Raw genomic sequence first — 15,193 nt, forward strand, 5'->3', positions numbered from 1 at the left:
TTGAGCAATGTGTTCATTCAAATAGTTTAAACAAATTCCAATAACGCCCGAACAGAGAAGCTGTTCACTAACATCACAATCTTTAAAGGTCATAATATAGGACCAAAATAACAACAACGAAAACAAATGGTAACCTTTATTAGGCCTACGTAATTTATTTGTACTGAAGCAGGTGAATGCTTTGTATGGAGCTAATTTCCTGCCATTCACTAACAAACTTTGTTAGTGAATCATGAGGCATTTGTTTTTAGTTTGTTTGTGGAGTTATGGCAGGAAATTAGCTCCATAGGTTTGCAGATCTCGCGCTGCTTTTGGTGAAAATGCAACTACAAAGACCACAATGCATTGCAGTGAAACAGTCATGACACATCTTCAACATAAGGAAAAGCTACTTCCTTGGAAACGTTTTATTTGCTAACCTTGGGGAGAGGTTTGCTCCTTCTTACGGTTATCATTTTGAGAAGTAATTTAAAAGCTTATTGTCTTGGCTCGCAGGAAATGTCAGGCACTGAATGTGTGCGTTAGGTGACCTACAGCTAGCTTTCTAGCTCGGGAGCTAAAAACGTACGCGCTAACGCTAGCTAACCGAGGGGACCGAATATGTAACATTTAACGTTGGAGAGCCACTTTTATCAACAACAGCAGCTGGAAGAGATACGTGATATCGCCAGTAGCTGTTATAAAGTAACTTCTCAAAGTAAGTAGTGCATTTCTGTCTCTAACACTGCTCATGTTACGGTGTTTATGTTATTAACTGCAGATGGCTAGCTTAACTTGACAGCTAAGTTAGCGTCATGAATCGACGACTTAAAAAGGAGGTCCAATGTATGAAATGTTTGCTTAAAATCATCGAGACACTTAACCAAGTATATGTTTTATCAATACGGATCACGGTGTTGGTCAGATGTGGTGTCATTTGCTCTGTTTAATGTGCTGCCGTGTTTATCCGTATCACGTGAGTCGCCACAGCACAGGCTCACTAACATTTTCTGCAGGTATAAAAAAAGCCTTAAATTACTGTTCTTTGTGATAATGGTACAGATACAACTTTGAAATGTAAGTATTTCTAACTTGGTACTTGGGAAATATATTATTTTATCATGTAAAGTTGAAATTATATTCATTTATGTAGTTTACACCCCAACAGTGAGATATATATTCAGTAAAGCTTGAGGAGGCGTCATTTGGATTAATTAATTTCATGTTACTTTTTCGTTATTCCTGTCTCTGCCTAAAGCAAAGATTGTTGAACAAACACTGTTGTAAAACACAGGGCAGTAATATGCCTTGCAGAGTTGCAGCTAGGTGTGTAAAAGTCTGCACAGTGGTGACCCACTTAGTTTGGTGACACCTTTCTTGCACCCTTTTAATAATGGCCTCTTTGTGTCTATGAGCTTTGTTGCCAGCATACAGAAATGAAATTCTGTCAAACCTGTGTTGGTCAACTCAACCTTAGTACCTTTGTTTAACTTGTAATACAAATTTACATTTATGATAATATAAAACATTTACAAACTGATGACACACTGCTTAAAGAAACCATGCCCCCTGAGATTATATGACAAATCATTTTGTTGTCATGAATTATGCTATATGCTTTATCTTAACTGAAGCAAACCATTATCTGTTTACATCTCTCTTTAATTTTTCAGCAGACCTATAGAGACGGGAATTCTCTGGATACAGACGAAAATGAACACATCCTTTCCATGGTTTCCCATGAACCTCACCTGGAGTGGGAGGGTGTTGTGAAAAGGGAAAGAGGAGGAAGGAACACAAGGGGATTATAAACAAGAGTCATGAATCTCCATCAGGTCCTCACTGGGGCTGTCAACCCTGGAGACAATTGTTTCTCTGTTGGCAATGTCAACCATGTGCCATTCACGGTAAGATATTTCAAGCTCTGGAAATATTTCCCTTCCAGACATTTCGGAGCTCAAATGCTGAGGATGTGGCAGAACTATCAGAGTTCTGTTCATTGAGTTGTTTTAAATATAAATGTAGTAGGCCGAACAAAAGTACAGTATTTCTAAAAATAAAAAATCCCTGCTAGCAAAACGGCTTTGCTAAGGGTAGTGTTGCCCTATTGACTAAGAATAAAACAAAAGTTGTGATCCGTTTGCCATGAATACATTTTTTTTTAAAAAGTAAGCCTAAACCCTCAAGTAGATGACAGCCTAAAAACAATAACCAGAAAATTGTATTTCTGTGTGTGTATTCGGATACTAGTGGATTTGCATGACTAAGTAACCAAGAAAATCCCAATATAATAATCATTAGCCATTCCGCAGGTGAACAAAAAAATGTCCACCCTTTATAAACACATAATATATATAAACACTTTAGACCAAGGCATTTGGCAAGTTGCAAGATGTTTTGTTGTTTGTTTGTTGACAGGCCTGTGTTAGCTTAAGCCTTACTTTTTTTTACCAATATTTGTTTAAAATTGCAGGAAGTCTTTGTTTACTGAAGGTTTTAGGGCTCTGTCTGGAATACAAAGGAAGGACATTACCTCCTTGCTCTCTAAACTCTATGAGATACTACTGCAATGCTATTCAGAGAGTGAATCAATAGGAGAACTATTTCTGTTCACCTGTCCTCTTGTGAAGGAGTCACCGTGAGTCACAGCTCATGTGAAAATCTCCCTCTGAGAGTCACAGAATTAGGGCATTGCATTCTAATCTTATTCTTAGGGACACTGGCTCTAAAACAAGTGTAGTTGAAGTGACCTAACATCTCTTTCCCCTTCCTGCTGTCCTCTTGTCTCTTGATAGGCTTATGCGTCAGGTTGTGACGTGGTGATTTTGGGCAGTGACTTTGAGCGTCTGCAGATCATCCCGGGGGCCAAACATGGCAACATCCAGGTCGGCTGTGTGGAGTGCTCACTGCAGGGTGGACAGGTAAGCAGAATGGAGAGGAGTTCTGTCATGGGGGGTTCTCAGGCTGCAGTGCAAACCAGGATGTTCCAAATACCAGATCATATTTGTTCAGCACAAACATTTCAGTTTTAAGTAATGTTTTTGGAGGTCAATATTGTGTTGTGGATTAATGGAATATAAAGCTCTATTAAGATGGCAACCATGTACAAACAGTGAAGAATGTGTGTGATATAATAATATACAATTATTTATACCTAACTCTTAAAGGTGGGGTAGGTAATTTTGGAGAAACCAGCTTGAGTGCGCTAGAATTTGAAAATACACAGCCGGAACAAATCTGCCACTTCCTTATAGAGCCCCTCCTCCAACACACACGAACGCGCACATGACCAATGAGGGCACGAGATAAGTTTGTGCACAGATGGAAGGCTGACAGGCAGGTAGGCCATCCAGTTATTTTAGCCGGGCCGGCTCAAATGATTGGTCGTGCTTTTTACAGTACTACGGCTTCCACAGATGACATTTTTTTTTATGGATTTTTTGTCAAAGCACTTAAGATATTCATTGCTATCGGGATGTTAAGAGCATTCCATGGAATATAACAAATTGTATCTCGAGCCGGTTTCTCAAACTTACCTACCCCGCCTTTAATGGCATACCTGATTCAACAAAATTGTGAATCAGTCGGGATGAAATGTTTTTGTTCTTCCGTTTGCTTTAATGACCACACAATAGGGGATTGTTTTATGCAAGCACAGTTCACAGGGTCAGAGGAATAATATGTATCTGATTTGTCCATCCAAAGAAAATCTCCTAGTAAGTCAAGTACATCAAACTGCAAAGCATTAAAAGCTCAGCTCTGAATCGTGAATGGGTGGGCTAAAACATCTAGCTTGTATTGTTTTGATATCAGTAGAAATTGTACCAAAGAGGAAATTATGTCCAAAAGCATAATAACTCATAAGCACCATACTTCTCAAACATGACAAAGCAAGCCTTCCTGCTTTACAGGAAGGCTGCTTACAGTCACATATTTTATGATTCCTTCTAGCTACTTAGTAACAATGCTGTGATGAATAACATTTGGAGCATTCCAGGATTACTATATCTGCATACATTTGACAAATTAGTCAATACATATATTATTGTTGTTCGTGAAGCTTTAACCAAGTTAGATCCTAAGAAACCGGCTGGCCCGGACAACGTAGAACCTTTCTTTTTAAAGATAGCTGCAGATTGTATTGCTCCACCTCTCACTACTCTTTTTAACCTCTCCCTCAGCACTAACACAATTCCAAAATTGTGGAAGTCAGCGTATGTCCTGCCTTTGCTAAAAGGAGGGGAGGCCACCTTATTAAATAACTATAGGCCAATCTCTAAGTTGTCAGTTCTGGCTAAGGTTCTTGAACGCTTAGTGAGTGAATAGGTAAAGGTGTTTTTATGTACAAATGACATCCTGTCTAAACATCAGTCAGGCTTCAGAAAGCAACACAGCACTATCACTGCCACAATGAAAGTGGTGAATGATGTGGCGAGTATTTTAGATAATAAGCAGAGTTGTGCAGCTCTATTTATTGACCTTTCAAAAGCGTTTGACACTGTCGATCATCACATTTTAAAGCAGAGGCTAGCCAGTATAGGCATGTCCAGCCATGCAGTGGGGTGGTTTGTAAACTACCTCTCTGAAAGGTCCCAATGTGTTCATTTTGATGGGCTGTCTTCTGAGTGGTTGAACATTGCAAATGGTGTTCCCCAAGGTTCTGTTTTAGGTCTACTTTTATTCTACATCAACAGTTTAGGTGAAAATGTGAATGAAGCTACTTTACATTTGTATGCGGATGATACCGTGATGTACTGTGCAGGTCCCTCCATTAAGGAGGCTGGTGTTAAATTACAGGCTGTTTTTAACATTATTCAGACTCAGCTCTCTGAGCTAACGCTTCTTTTAAATGTTGAGAAAACCAAGGTAATGCTGTTTTCTAAAGCTAAAAAGACACCAGAGCCTGTTTTAGATATTGTAACTACGCAAGGAATAAAACTTGAAGTGGTTGCCTGTTACAAATATCTTGGTACCTGGCTTGATGATTGTCTCACTTTTAAACTTCATGGGTTAGGCTAGGTTTCTTTTTCAGAAACAAGTCCTGTTTCTCGCTTGAGGCCAGGAAAAGGCTAGTCACTGTGACCTTTTTACCTGTGCTGGACTATGGTGATTTGATGTATATGAATGCACCTGCCCATTGCCTGGTCAAGTTAGATGCTGCGTATCACAGTGCACTAAGATTTGTGACAAACTGTAAAGCATTAACCCATCACTGTACCCTGTATGCAAGGGCTGGTTTGCCTTCGCTAACTGTACGGAGGCTCAGTCACTGGTACATTTTTATATACAAAGCCATGTTAGGGAAACTTCCATCTTATATCTGCTCCCTGATCTCACGGAGAATTGTAAGTGGCTACTGCCTGAGATCGAATGCTGTGGTTTTATTAAATGTGCCAACTGCTAGGACTGTCTTAGGGAAGATAGCTTTTAGATGCGCAGCTCCTCTGTCTTGGAATAGTCTGCAAATTAAATGGAAACTGAACAATCTGGTGCCACTAAATGTTTTTAAAGCTCGGTTGGATGCTACTCAATCGGAAGCTATTGGTACCTGTTTATGTGGATAATTATGTAAATGATGCGGTCTGATGTCCTTTTGTTGTTCTATTTATGTTTTTATGTTTCATGTGGAACTACTTGAGCAGGTCAACCTTGAAAAAGAGATCAATGATCTCAATGGGATTTATCTGTATAAATAAAGGTTTGAAATTAAATGAATCATACAAAAGCGTAGTTGTGACCAAATAAAGGTGACTTTATTTTTTAGAATTTTTTTTCTTTTTGCTGCTCAATTGCAGAGCCATGTTGACTGTTTTTCTCCACTGAAATTGGATTGTAACGTATCCTGAAGAAATAGATAATTACCTTCTGTATCATTATGCCATGAGCCATTGTCTGTCTCTATGAGACTACTTTGTGTGTGTGATGGCTTGTTTGTGTGTGCCTGTGTCAATTAAGACATGCACATTTACCCGTGTGAGTGTCTCACTCCTTCACAGTCCTCATTCTGTGACATCCAGCACATTATTTACCTCAATAGAGGCATGGCCCGACCTTATTATGCCCACTGCAACAGAAATGTCAGCCATTCAGTCGAACAGTCGACGGTTGCTTCCATGGAAAGACCTTGAGTAGTGCATGAATGTGAGGTGTGCTTTTGTTAAACAAGATGTTGACTTAACACTAGGTAGTTATGTCCTCGAGGCATTTTTGGTTTGTTTTCCAGGTACTATACATATTTACTATTGAGGCATGTCACTGTCAAGCTAATGTTCTTTAGTTAGTCTTCCTAATTAGGATCTTGAATAAGAATGTGCACTCATTATTTACTGACCAAATCTTCATAGTATTTAAATTGTTTTACTTTTACGTAAACATGCAGTTAAAATCTTCCAATGAGATACATTTTTTAAATGTTTTAAGCTTTTCAGATTGTAATTTACAAGAATAATAGTATTGGTAATGTATAAAGTGTAGTATTATTTGATTTTGAAAAATGTGTATTCAGTGAAATCGTTCATTCTGTATCAGAAACGCATGTCTTAAAATATAACATGTTTCCTTTTATTTATTCTTCTGATAGATTGCAGCTTCCTATGGAAGCATCGTGTGTGTCTTTGAGCCCGTTCAGCCCCCAGATCAGAAGGACACATCGCTGCCTGTGAGTAGCCTGCATTATCTTTCAGTCCCAATCAAGTCATGCATGCAATCACATTCTCCTGAAAAAGAGACCTTTTTCTTTCAGACAACACTTTATTTCAAATAAAGCAGTATATTGTTCCTTCAAACCCAACGGAAATCACCAGGGAAAAACATATTTCAAAGAACCATCCTCACAGAAATATTTCAAGAAGTTCTGCAGCCCTTTTGTTCTTTGTTCATGTTCTACAGTTAGTGCAGGAGTCCTATGTTTGCTACATCATTGTTAAACCGCCTTCTGTTCTTAGAGAAGTCAAAATATAGTCATGAAGAATGGAAATCTTTTACATATCCTAAAGAAGCCAGTTCCTCTTTTATGGCAGAAGGTTTCCTGGTGGTACAGCTGCTGTCCATGTGGTCTGATCACATGTTGCTCACATGAGAGCAGCTTCACTGTTGGTGTATGCACTTTTGCTACTGATATAAGGGACAAAATAACATGTTTTATAATCTACCAAACGTTAAACAATCATAACGTTTAACATTGTCTTATTCTTTGTGTACAGAAGTTGAACTGCCAGTGGCAGAAGACTGGTCAATTTGTGTTGAAGTCTATGGTACGGAACCTGGCCTGGCACCCCACAGGTACTTTAACAGGAACATACTGAATATTATACTCCCTCAAATAAGTGTTGGTATGTCAAACCTTCTTGCTATATATGCCTTTTTGTATGAATGATATGATGGAGCATGTCAGTCCTCACAGTGAACGTGTTTTTGTGTTTCCAGGCAGCACCCTCCTAACAGGCTCTAGTAGCCTCCAGTTGTGGTCTCATATAGATGAAGTGAACGATGAAGCTGAAGAAGGAGGAAGGCAGAAAGAGATGACCATAGGAGACTTTCTTTCAGCCTGGAGGTGCATCTGGGAGAGCAAGTAAGAACAAACTCTGAACATGATGCCGCCTATCTCCTTAAAGAGGCTATGCTTCCTTTTTTCTAAGGAAATAAAAAAAGGTGTTTCCCCCTATGTATGTGCTTAGTACAAAAAAAATTGATTTGTTTTGTGGTATTATTTAATACTCCAATACACTAATACATCTAACCTTAGATGTACTTGTTTTGTAATTGAATGCATTTCAAATAGTTTTAGTGTATTCAACACGATTTAGATAATATTTAATATTGATAATACTGTGTTTTTGTTTTTTGTCTGTAGGACAGCCTCTCCAGTGAGTTTAATGAAGTTCTCTCCTGATGGGGAATTCTTTGCTACTGCTGGACAGGTAAGTCAAGCTTTCGTGAGTTCTTTAATATCCTACACATTACAGAAAAGCAGTATTATAGTGATATTTCGATTAGGATGCTATTGTGTCCAAGTCATATTTGCACTCTCTTTTCATATTGATTCGTTAACTAACCAGTACTGCCTTTACAGGGGTTTTATTTTTAAGTTTTCAACCTAATAGCTTTAACTTCTAATGGCACACTCAACAACATGGTATCAATAATTGCCCTGTTTCCCTCTCCTCTTCAGGATGACTGCCTGGTAAAGGTCTGGTACAGCACCGGTAAGTGGAAGTTGGGTGTTTCCAGACGCTTCACACCTCCAGAGCCCAGTGACAGTTTCCAGGCAAAGCTGGCCTTCTCCTTTGTCTACCTGGCCCATCCCCGCTCTGTAACTGGCTTCTCCTGGAGGAAGACCAGCAAGTACATGCCACGGTATGGACCCTCGATTATTCCAACTGGACTTTGTCTCGCTTTGGATTGATAATTATGCATGTTGTTGCCTATATTTATTGTTTGTTTATTTGTTATATGGTGCTCTACTACATTTACTTTCCTACATACTTGCCATTTATCTCAACTAGTTTATCTGTACCTAAGCTTTCACAACTGAACACTACTAAAAAAGCACAAGTTAGAACATTTTAAAGTAGGTCACCCACAGTGCTGTATTAAAGTCTCACATTACTCTTTGTTACAGCACTGCTAATCTTATGTGACCTGTAAATGTTCTCTTGTCAAATTATTATGCGACACAGTTCACAGCAGGTTTAGCATGCAGCACTATTACTTTGGAAATGACTATAAAGAGATTATTCTTACTCTACCATTTCTCAGAGAATGACCACAGACAGTAAGACTGTAATGACCATGCGGACTTTCCAGTAAGCTTGTTTGTGCTATTAGGCTTCAGGAAGTACAGAAGTGGTGATCCGGATTGTACCGCTGGGTTAAAGGCCTGTCATTGGTTGCAATAATAAAACCGTTTCTATAATTCTATCTTGGGCAGCTTGTCTGTTTTGTTTTAATTGACTTAACTTTTGCCTTTTCAAATAAACAAGTGTAACATGTCTGTCATCAGAAGGGATTAGATGTAATCACATTTGTGTCACCAGTGTCATTACTACTCCTTTCTACCACTCTTCACTTTTTGACCTTACTTATCGCTCTAATGGTGCTTCTTCTTTGACCTGCTATCGAGTACAGCAATAAGCATTTGTTTATAAAAGTTATTTCTGACAGGTTCAATCCCCTCTTCTAAACCCTTTTCCATTATCCTTCCTTTACCCCTTCCCCTTCCCTTCTCTCTCCTACCAGAGGTGCAGTGTGTACTGTTCTGCTCACCTGCTGTAAGGACAGCGTGTGTCGGCTCTGGGCAGAGACGCTGTTGCCGGGTGACAGCCTCCTCTCAGGTTACCACAGCAACCACACTTCTGGCCAACACAATGACACACCAAGATCTGCTGGCCCTTCTTGGAAAAACGCCTGCAATGGGAAGTCTCAAGGAAAAATGGCACAGGGAGTAAGTTACAGTTAATACAAACAAAACTCTTACCATCATTGTTTGAAACAACTAGCTAAAACAAATGCAGTCTAATAGAGCAGTCAAGCAATTCTACTTTCAATTTTGACAGAAGTTTACATTTAAGTATATGGTCTTTTTTGAGGCTGTAGTTTGCAGCATAATTGAATTGTTTTATACTGAATGCTGTTCATAATATTTTGTCCACCCTTATTGGCATAAATGCAGTGGACAAAGTATTAGAGACAAAAAGAATCTGAAGCAGTTTTATATTGAGAATATCAACATCATTTTACTAAAAGTGAGAAAATAAAAGGCAAACATGCTTTGCCCTATTTAGCTCTTACTAATAAGCCAGACTTGGTAAGAAAATAGAAAAAAATGATGAAGAGGCTCGTGGAGTTTGAAGGGAATTTGCTATCTGACATGAATATGCTTTTAATGCTTTGTGCGGCTTCAGACAAGCATCAGTGAAAGATATTGGCCGTTTCTGTAATCCAAGCACTTGAAAAACATTTTTGAGCGTTTTTTTTCATTCAGCTACTGCTAACTCACATCTGTTCTGGTGGTGTTTTCTGCTTTAAGTGACCTAGAATGTTGCTGTAAGCCTAGCTAGGACTCACACACACACACACACACACACAAAACTGGCACCCATTTTGATATGGTGATTAAACTCTATGGGTCTCACTTGCAAAAACAGAGTTCACGGCACATTAGATTAAAGTAAAATTGGTATGTAAATGTCTCCACTGTGCCTCGAGGAGAGTCTGTAAGGGTACATGTCTGGAATTATTCATTAAAATCACAGACTGAGCCAGATAACCAGGCAGTAGTACGAAGTAACTCTCCCAAAAACTGAATAGATGCAGACGAGAACAATTTTAGTGTTTTGCCTCAGTGGGGATTTCATGCAAAATCTATGAAGAGGAGCGAGGCGATTTGTTTGTTTGTTTGCGAGTCCCCACAGGACGCAGTGATGTGGGGATTTCACCACAATCTCATCTTCCAATAATCAAATTAAATGATTTTTTTTTTTTAAAACGTTGTACTCATCAGCATGTACTTCATACAGAATTTAAGATTTCGGCCCATATTTCACTTTTGACAAATATGTCCTTTTCAAAATGGAGAATGCAATTTGGATTAATTGTTCGGCCCTTGTTGATAAGGGGGAAGTGTTTCCCATCTTTGCCCGCCATATAAAACACTTGTTGCTTTTCAAGTTATTCAATACATTTAAATCTCTGTGGAGATGCATGCAATATCTCATTGTCTTTGTGATTGTACATACCTTTTTATAAGATGGAAAAGCACACTGAAGGACGCAAGGCAGCATACATTCATATGATAAAGATTTAATATCTGTCAACAAATCAGATTTTCAGCACATAACAGCTCTTAGAAGTCACAATACATTACACTTGTTTATTAATCTTCTAACTTGAATAAAACATTTTCTCCAGTCAAATTTTCAAGAATCATTGCACGCCTCCTTTCATCGGGATGTCCCCCAGCCCTCTTTGACTAGCTGCCTGCCTCACAACCTGAGCCGACACTACAACCACAAGAGGAGCAGCAGCAGCAGCATGCCCCACGCTAACGCGCTCTGCCACTTCCACATCGCTGCCAGCATCAACCCTGCTACAGGTTAGACTCACACAGACATTATTATCTTTAACTCGATTGTTTTCCTTTTAATCCTCCTTACAAGCATCTTGCACAACACCAACAATTCTCCAAATGTAGTGAAGAACTTCAAGCCACAATATGGTAGAAAGTACTCCTAAAGAAAAGGACACCACAGAAAGTATTGAACCATATTATTTATTCACAAACCCCTGAGACTGCATAGATGGTTAACTCTGCTTGAATAAAATCAGCTGGAGGTCAGAGGGCTTCAACTTTTTATTTCATATGGCAAGAAATGGTGTAAATTTGTTGCATTGCCTGAGGTTGTTTATTTAACATCGCAGTGAGTTGTTCTGTTCAGCTACAGCTGCTCAGTGTTTCCCCCTCTCTGATTTTGCATGGCACTTTATTTAGACCTGAAGCCTTTGTGCCTTGAGGCTGAGAAGTGCTGTAGAATAGGATTTGAATGCTTGAATTATATATTACCAAACTTCAAATGATATACTCATCATTACATTTAATTTGCTACAACATATACATTTGTGCCTGCATGCCCCTTATCTAATGTAATGTAAATGTATGTAATACTTAGCTTTTTTTTCTCCAAACGTTGTAACCTCTTTATCACAGACATTCCTCTGCTGCCCTCCATCTCCTCTCTGAGTGCCGCCGATGATGAAGAACCTGGAGGCCCTTTTACTGTCCACTGGCTCAACAACAAGGAGCTTCATTTCACTTTAGCTATGGAGGTCTTCCTACAGCAGCTCCAAGGCAGCCTGGAGCAACAGAACGAATGCTCCAACGAAGGTACAGAATATAAGGATCAAACATTTGTTTGAAGGGGTGTGCAAATGAAAATGTAATAACACTACAGTTTTATGCTCGACATGAGATCGACAATATGATTTGTTTAAGCTGATGCCGATAACCAATCCATTACCTGCTCTGCTTCCCATGGCTAATGCAGACAACCAATACATTTACATTTGATATGGCCTATAGTCTTCTCAACTGAATTTTCAGGATTTACATTATGATTTGTATCTCTTCCAGAGCCTGAGGATGAGGAGAACTGTGATGAAGATAATGGAAGCAGGCCAGTCGACTCCCAGGAACCTGAGGCTGTGGAGCTCCCCCTGGCAGCGGTGAAGCACCAGGTGAACGTGCTGCTGGAGGAGTGGAACAAAGGGGCGGACATGTTGTTCAGTATCCATCCCATGGACGGCTCTCTGTTGGTCTGGCATGTGGACTGGTTGGATGAATACCAGCCAGGCATGTTCAGACAAGCTCAGGTACGTTCACTGCTGATGTGGTTTAACTTATGGTTTTAAGAACATAGTGCCTCACCTTTAACCGATTTTAGATCCAAATAAACACACTCTTTTTCCTACTTTGAATGGTCACACTTTAAAGATTTCAATTGGAAACTATTATAAAGTCATTGAATAAACTCTGAGCAGACCTTCTCTTGGTCACTCGTGGTTGTATTCACAATTGAAGCGCTTCTTGGGGAAATAATTAATTTATCTTCTCAATAAGGCTGTGAATCATTTTGACATCTGTGATTTTTTCTTTTAATGGTTTCTCCTTCAACTGAGGAGACGTATTCTAATGATGTGCTACTTTATATCATTCAAAAGTCCCAGGATGCATTTCTATTAGTGGTGAAATAATGAGTTCCTCGTGACAAGGCACCGAGGGAGTCAGGCGAGGCAGCTAAATGAATCCCTGGTTTCATTGACATTCCATTTGATTAGGCCTGGCTGCTCGAGTTAGATAAAACGCTATTATTTAAGTCACATCTGAAGAGAAAACGAAGAAGGCTGTTTCCCTCAAGTCTCCATCACTGTCTTAGTGACTGAATTCATTTTTGAAAGACAGTTGTCACTCAGCTTCTGTTCTGAATGTGTTAGTTAGTTAAATGAGTTCTGTAGCTTCAGTGCCATCTGGGTCATTATCACAGTCACACAGGACCTTAAGCTCATATTGAATGCTTCTTTAAGCTCTAATATAATAAGTTGATTGACTGAGCCATTCCTATCATTAACCCCGGAGCCTTATGTTTAATTTACTCTAAATTAGATGCTATCTTGTCTCCTTTCTCTCTCAGGTTTCCTTTGTGTCCCGTATCCCTGTGGCGTTCCCTACAGGTGATGCCATCTCCTTGAGCCACAGTGTGGTTATGTACGCCTGCAACAAAAACGTAGATCTGGCTATCCAACATGACAGACAGCGACCACCCGGGAGCACATTGCCTCAAACCAAATCGGCTCTAATAAGCTACAGAGGCCAAGGAAAAACTGCACCCAGCAGTAGTCTTCGACTGAGCATCTTCACCCCAAACGTCCTCATGATCTCCAAACACTCTGACGGCTCCCTGAACCAGTGGGCAGTCAGCTTTGCCGAGGACTCTGCTTTCTCCACTGTGCTCAGCGTCTCTCACAAGTCACGGTACTGTGGCCACCGCTTCCACCTCAACGACCTGGCCTGTCACTCTTTGCTCCCTCTCCTCCTCACCACCTCGCACCACAACGCCTTGAGGACGCCCGAGGCAGACAGCATCCTGGCTCCCCCCGACACCTACTCCTCTGGTTTCTCTCACCCTGCGTCTCTGCCCCGAGGGTCACGGCCCAGCAAGTCATCCCTGGGTGTAGTTTCCCAGGATCCAAATGCCATCTACAGCGAGCTTATATTATGGAGAGTAGACCCCGTTGGCCCGCTGTCTCTGTCAGGCGGGGTGTCTGAGCTTGCTCGGATCAATTCTCTCCACGCATCAGCGTTTGCTAATGTAGCCTGGCTGCCCACGTTCATCCCCAGCAGCTGTTTAGGTGAGAAAATATAATGTATTGTCTGGAGATTGTTAAAGCAACATATGATAAAGTACTTGGCAGTCAGCCTATGAATAGACACGGGTATCTTTTTGAGATTTGTTCTTTTGTTTACCAAGTTGTTTTTGTTTCTTACTACAAAGGGAATTGTCTTTTGCTGAAATATGCTTTGGGACATTAAATCCATAAATATATCATTTGTTCAGATCAGTTTGTGTACCCTCATTTGTGCATAAATAAAAGGCTCCTTTTGAAAACAAGTCAATGAAATCCATGAAGGCTTTTACATTTCAAATAATATCCCACTAAAAACATTGTTGCTGGATTGGATATAGTCTTTAAAACTTTAGAACAACAGTCTTTGATATATACAATATTTGCTTCTTTGTTAAATGAACTGTACCTAATTGTTCTATATTTAATTTTTTGGTTATTTGTTGAAAACACTGTCTTACTCTCTTTAGGTGTGTACTGTAACTCTCCCAGCGCCTGCTTCGTGGCGAGTGACGGCCACTCACTCCGGCTGTATCAGGCTGTTATCGAAGCTAAGAAACTCCTGAGTGAGCTCTCCAATCCTGAGATATCAGTAAGTCCTCAAACAAGTCTCTGCAGCGTATGTTCAGCAAATCAGTATTTCCCCTAGGACCTTTTTAAAGTGAGGTAATAAAATAAAGCTAATTTGCAGTCTTGTCTAAGAAGTGTTAATGTTTGCCGACTTGAGTTAATCGTTACACAGGATCATTTAATAATGTGAGAAATGAGATGAAAATACTTCTAACCCAATACAGCAGAGTTTAAGCCCTAAGAAGTAATGGTTGATTATTTTCTTTTTTTATGATGTATTTATTTAGTCGTTTTATATTTGTTTCTTTTTGCATAACATATAAACAGCTTGCTCTGGCTATTACCATTAACTTGTTATCAAGCACAGCAATGTTGATGGAAACCTTTCTTCTCATTATTAATTTGAATGATTTTTCTCATTTGGCTCCCTATTTGAACATGCCCTAATGATGTGTCAATGTTAATATGTGTTTCTCTTTAGAAATATGTCGGGGAGGTGTTCAACATCATCAGTCAGCAATCCACAGCAAAACCAGGGTGTATTATAGAGCTGGATGCCATTACGGACTTTGTGAGTATACATAAAGAAAAGTGGAGTCTAATTAAAGAACCTTACCTTTCTCTCACTCTGATCTGTCTTACAGTAAAGAGACTGTAAACATCTTCATTAAAAGGATATTAATGGAAACTTCCCCTCTGACATACAGAACATATTAACTCTAATATATGTAAAAGCTATACTTTAATA

General features: G+C 39.6%; 1 protein-coding gene across 2 annotated transcripts in view; it reads left to right on the forward strand.

The window, feature by feature from the left end:
* The first annotated feature begins 360 nt into the window (after nucleotides 1-360).
* The window catches only part of LOC117451980 (dmX-like protein 1), a 56,871-nt gene continuing 42,038 nt past the window's right edge, over nucleotides 361-15,193 (forward strand). For both annotated transcript variants that reach the window (XM_034090374.2, XM_034090376.2), the window contains exons 1-15: nucleotides 361-697; nucleotides 1,653-1,886; nucleotides 2,775-2,900; nucleotides 6,560-6,637; nucleotides 7,182-7,260; nucleotides 7,405-7,549; nucleotides 7,832-7,898; nucleotides 8,150-8,334; nucleotides 9,217-9,421; nucleotides 10,888-11,071; nucleotides 11,684-11,860; nucleotides 12,107-12,345; nucleotides 13,164-13,881; nucleotides 14,346-14,467; nucleotides 14,927-15,016. In XM_034090374.2, the coding sequence (XP_033946265.1) occupies nucleotides 1,800-1,886; nucleotides 2,775-2,900; nucleotides 6,560-6,637; nucleotides 7,182-7,260; nucleotides 7,405-7,549; nucleotides 7,832-7,898; nucleotides 8,150-8,334; nucleotides 9,217-9,421; nucleotides 10,888-11,071; nucleotides 11,684-11,860; nucleotides 12,107-12,345; nucleotides 13,164-13,881; nucleotides 14,346-14,467; nucleotides 14,927-15,016 (2,502 nt within the window). In that variant the 5' untranslated portion in view covers nucleotides 361-697; nucleotides 1,653-1,799. The remainder of the gene's footprint in view (nucleotides 698-1,652; nucleotides 1,887-2,774; nucleotides 2,901-6,559; nucleotides 6,638-7,181; nucleotides 7,261-7,404; nucleotides 7,550-7,831; nucleotides 7,899-8,149; nucleotides 8,335-9,216; nucleotides 9,422-10,887; nucleotides 11,072-11,683; nucleotides 11,861-12,106; nucleotides 12,346-13,163; nucleotides 13,882-14,345; nucleotides 14,468-14,926; nucleotides 15,017-15,193) is intronic.

Source organism: Pseudochaenichthys georgianus, chromosome 9 (assembly GCF_902827115.2).
Source record: "Pseudochaenichthys georgianus chromosome 9, fPseGeo1.2, whole genome shotgun sequence".
Classification (NCBI taxonomy): domain Eukaryota; kingdom Metazoa; phylum Chordata; class Actinopteri; order Perciformes; family Channichthyidae; genus Pseudochaenichthys; species Pseudochaenichthys georgianus.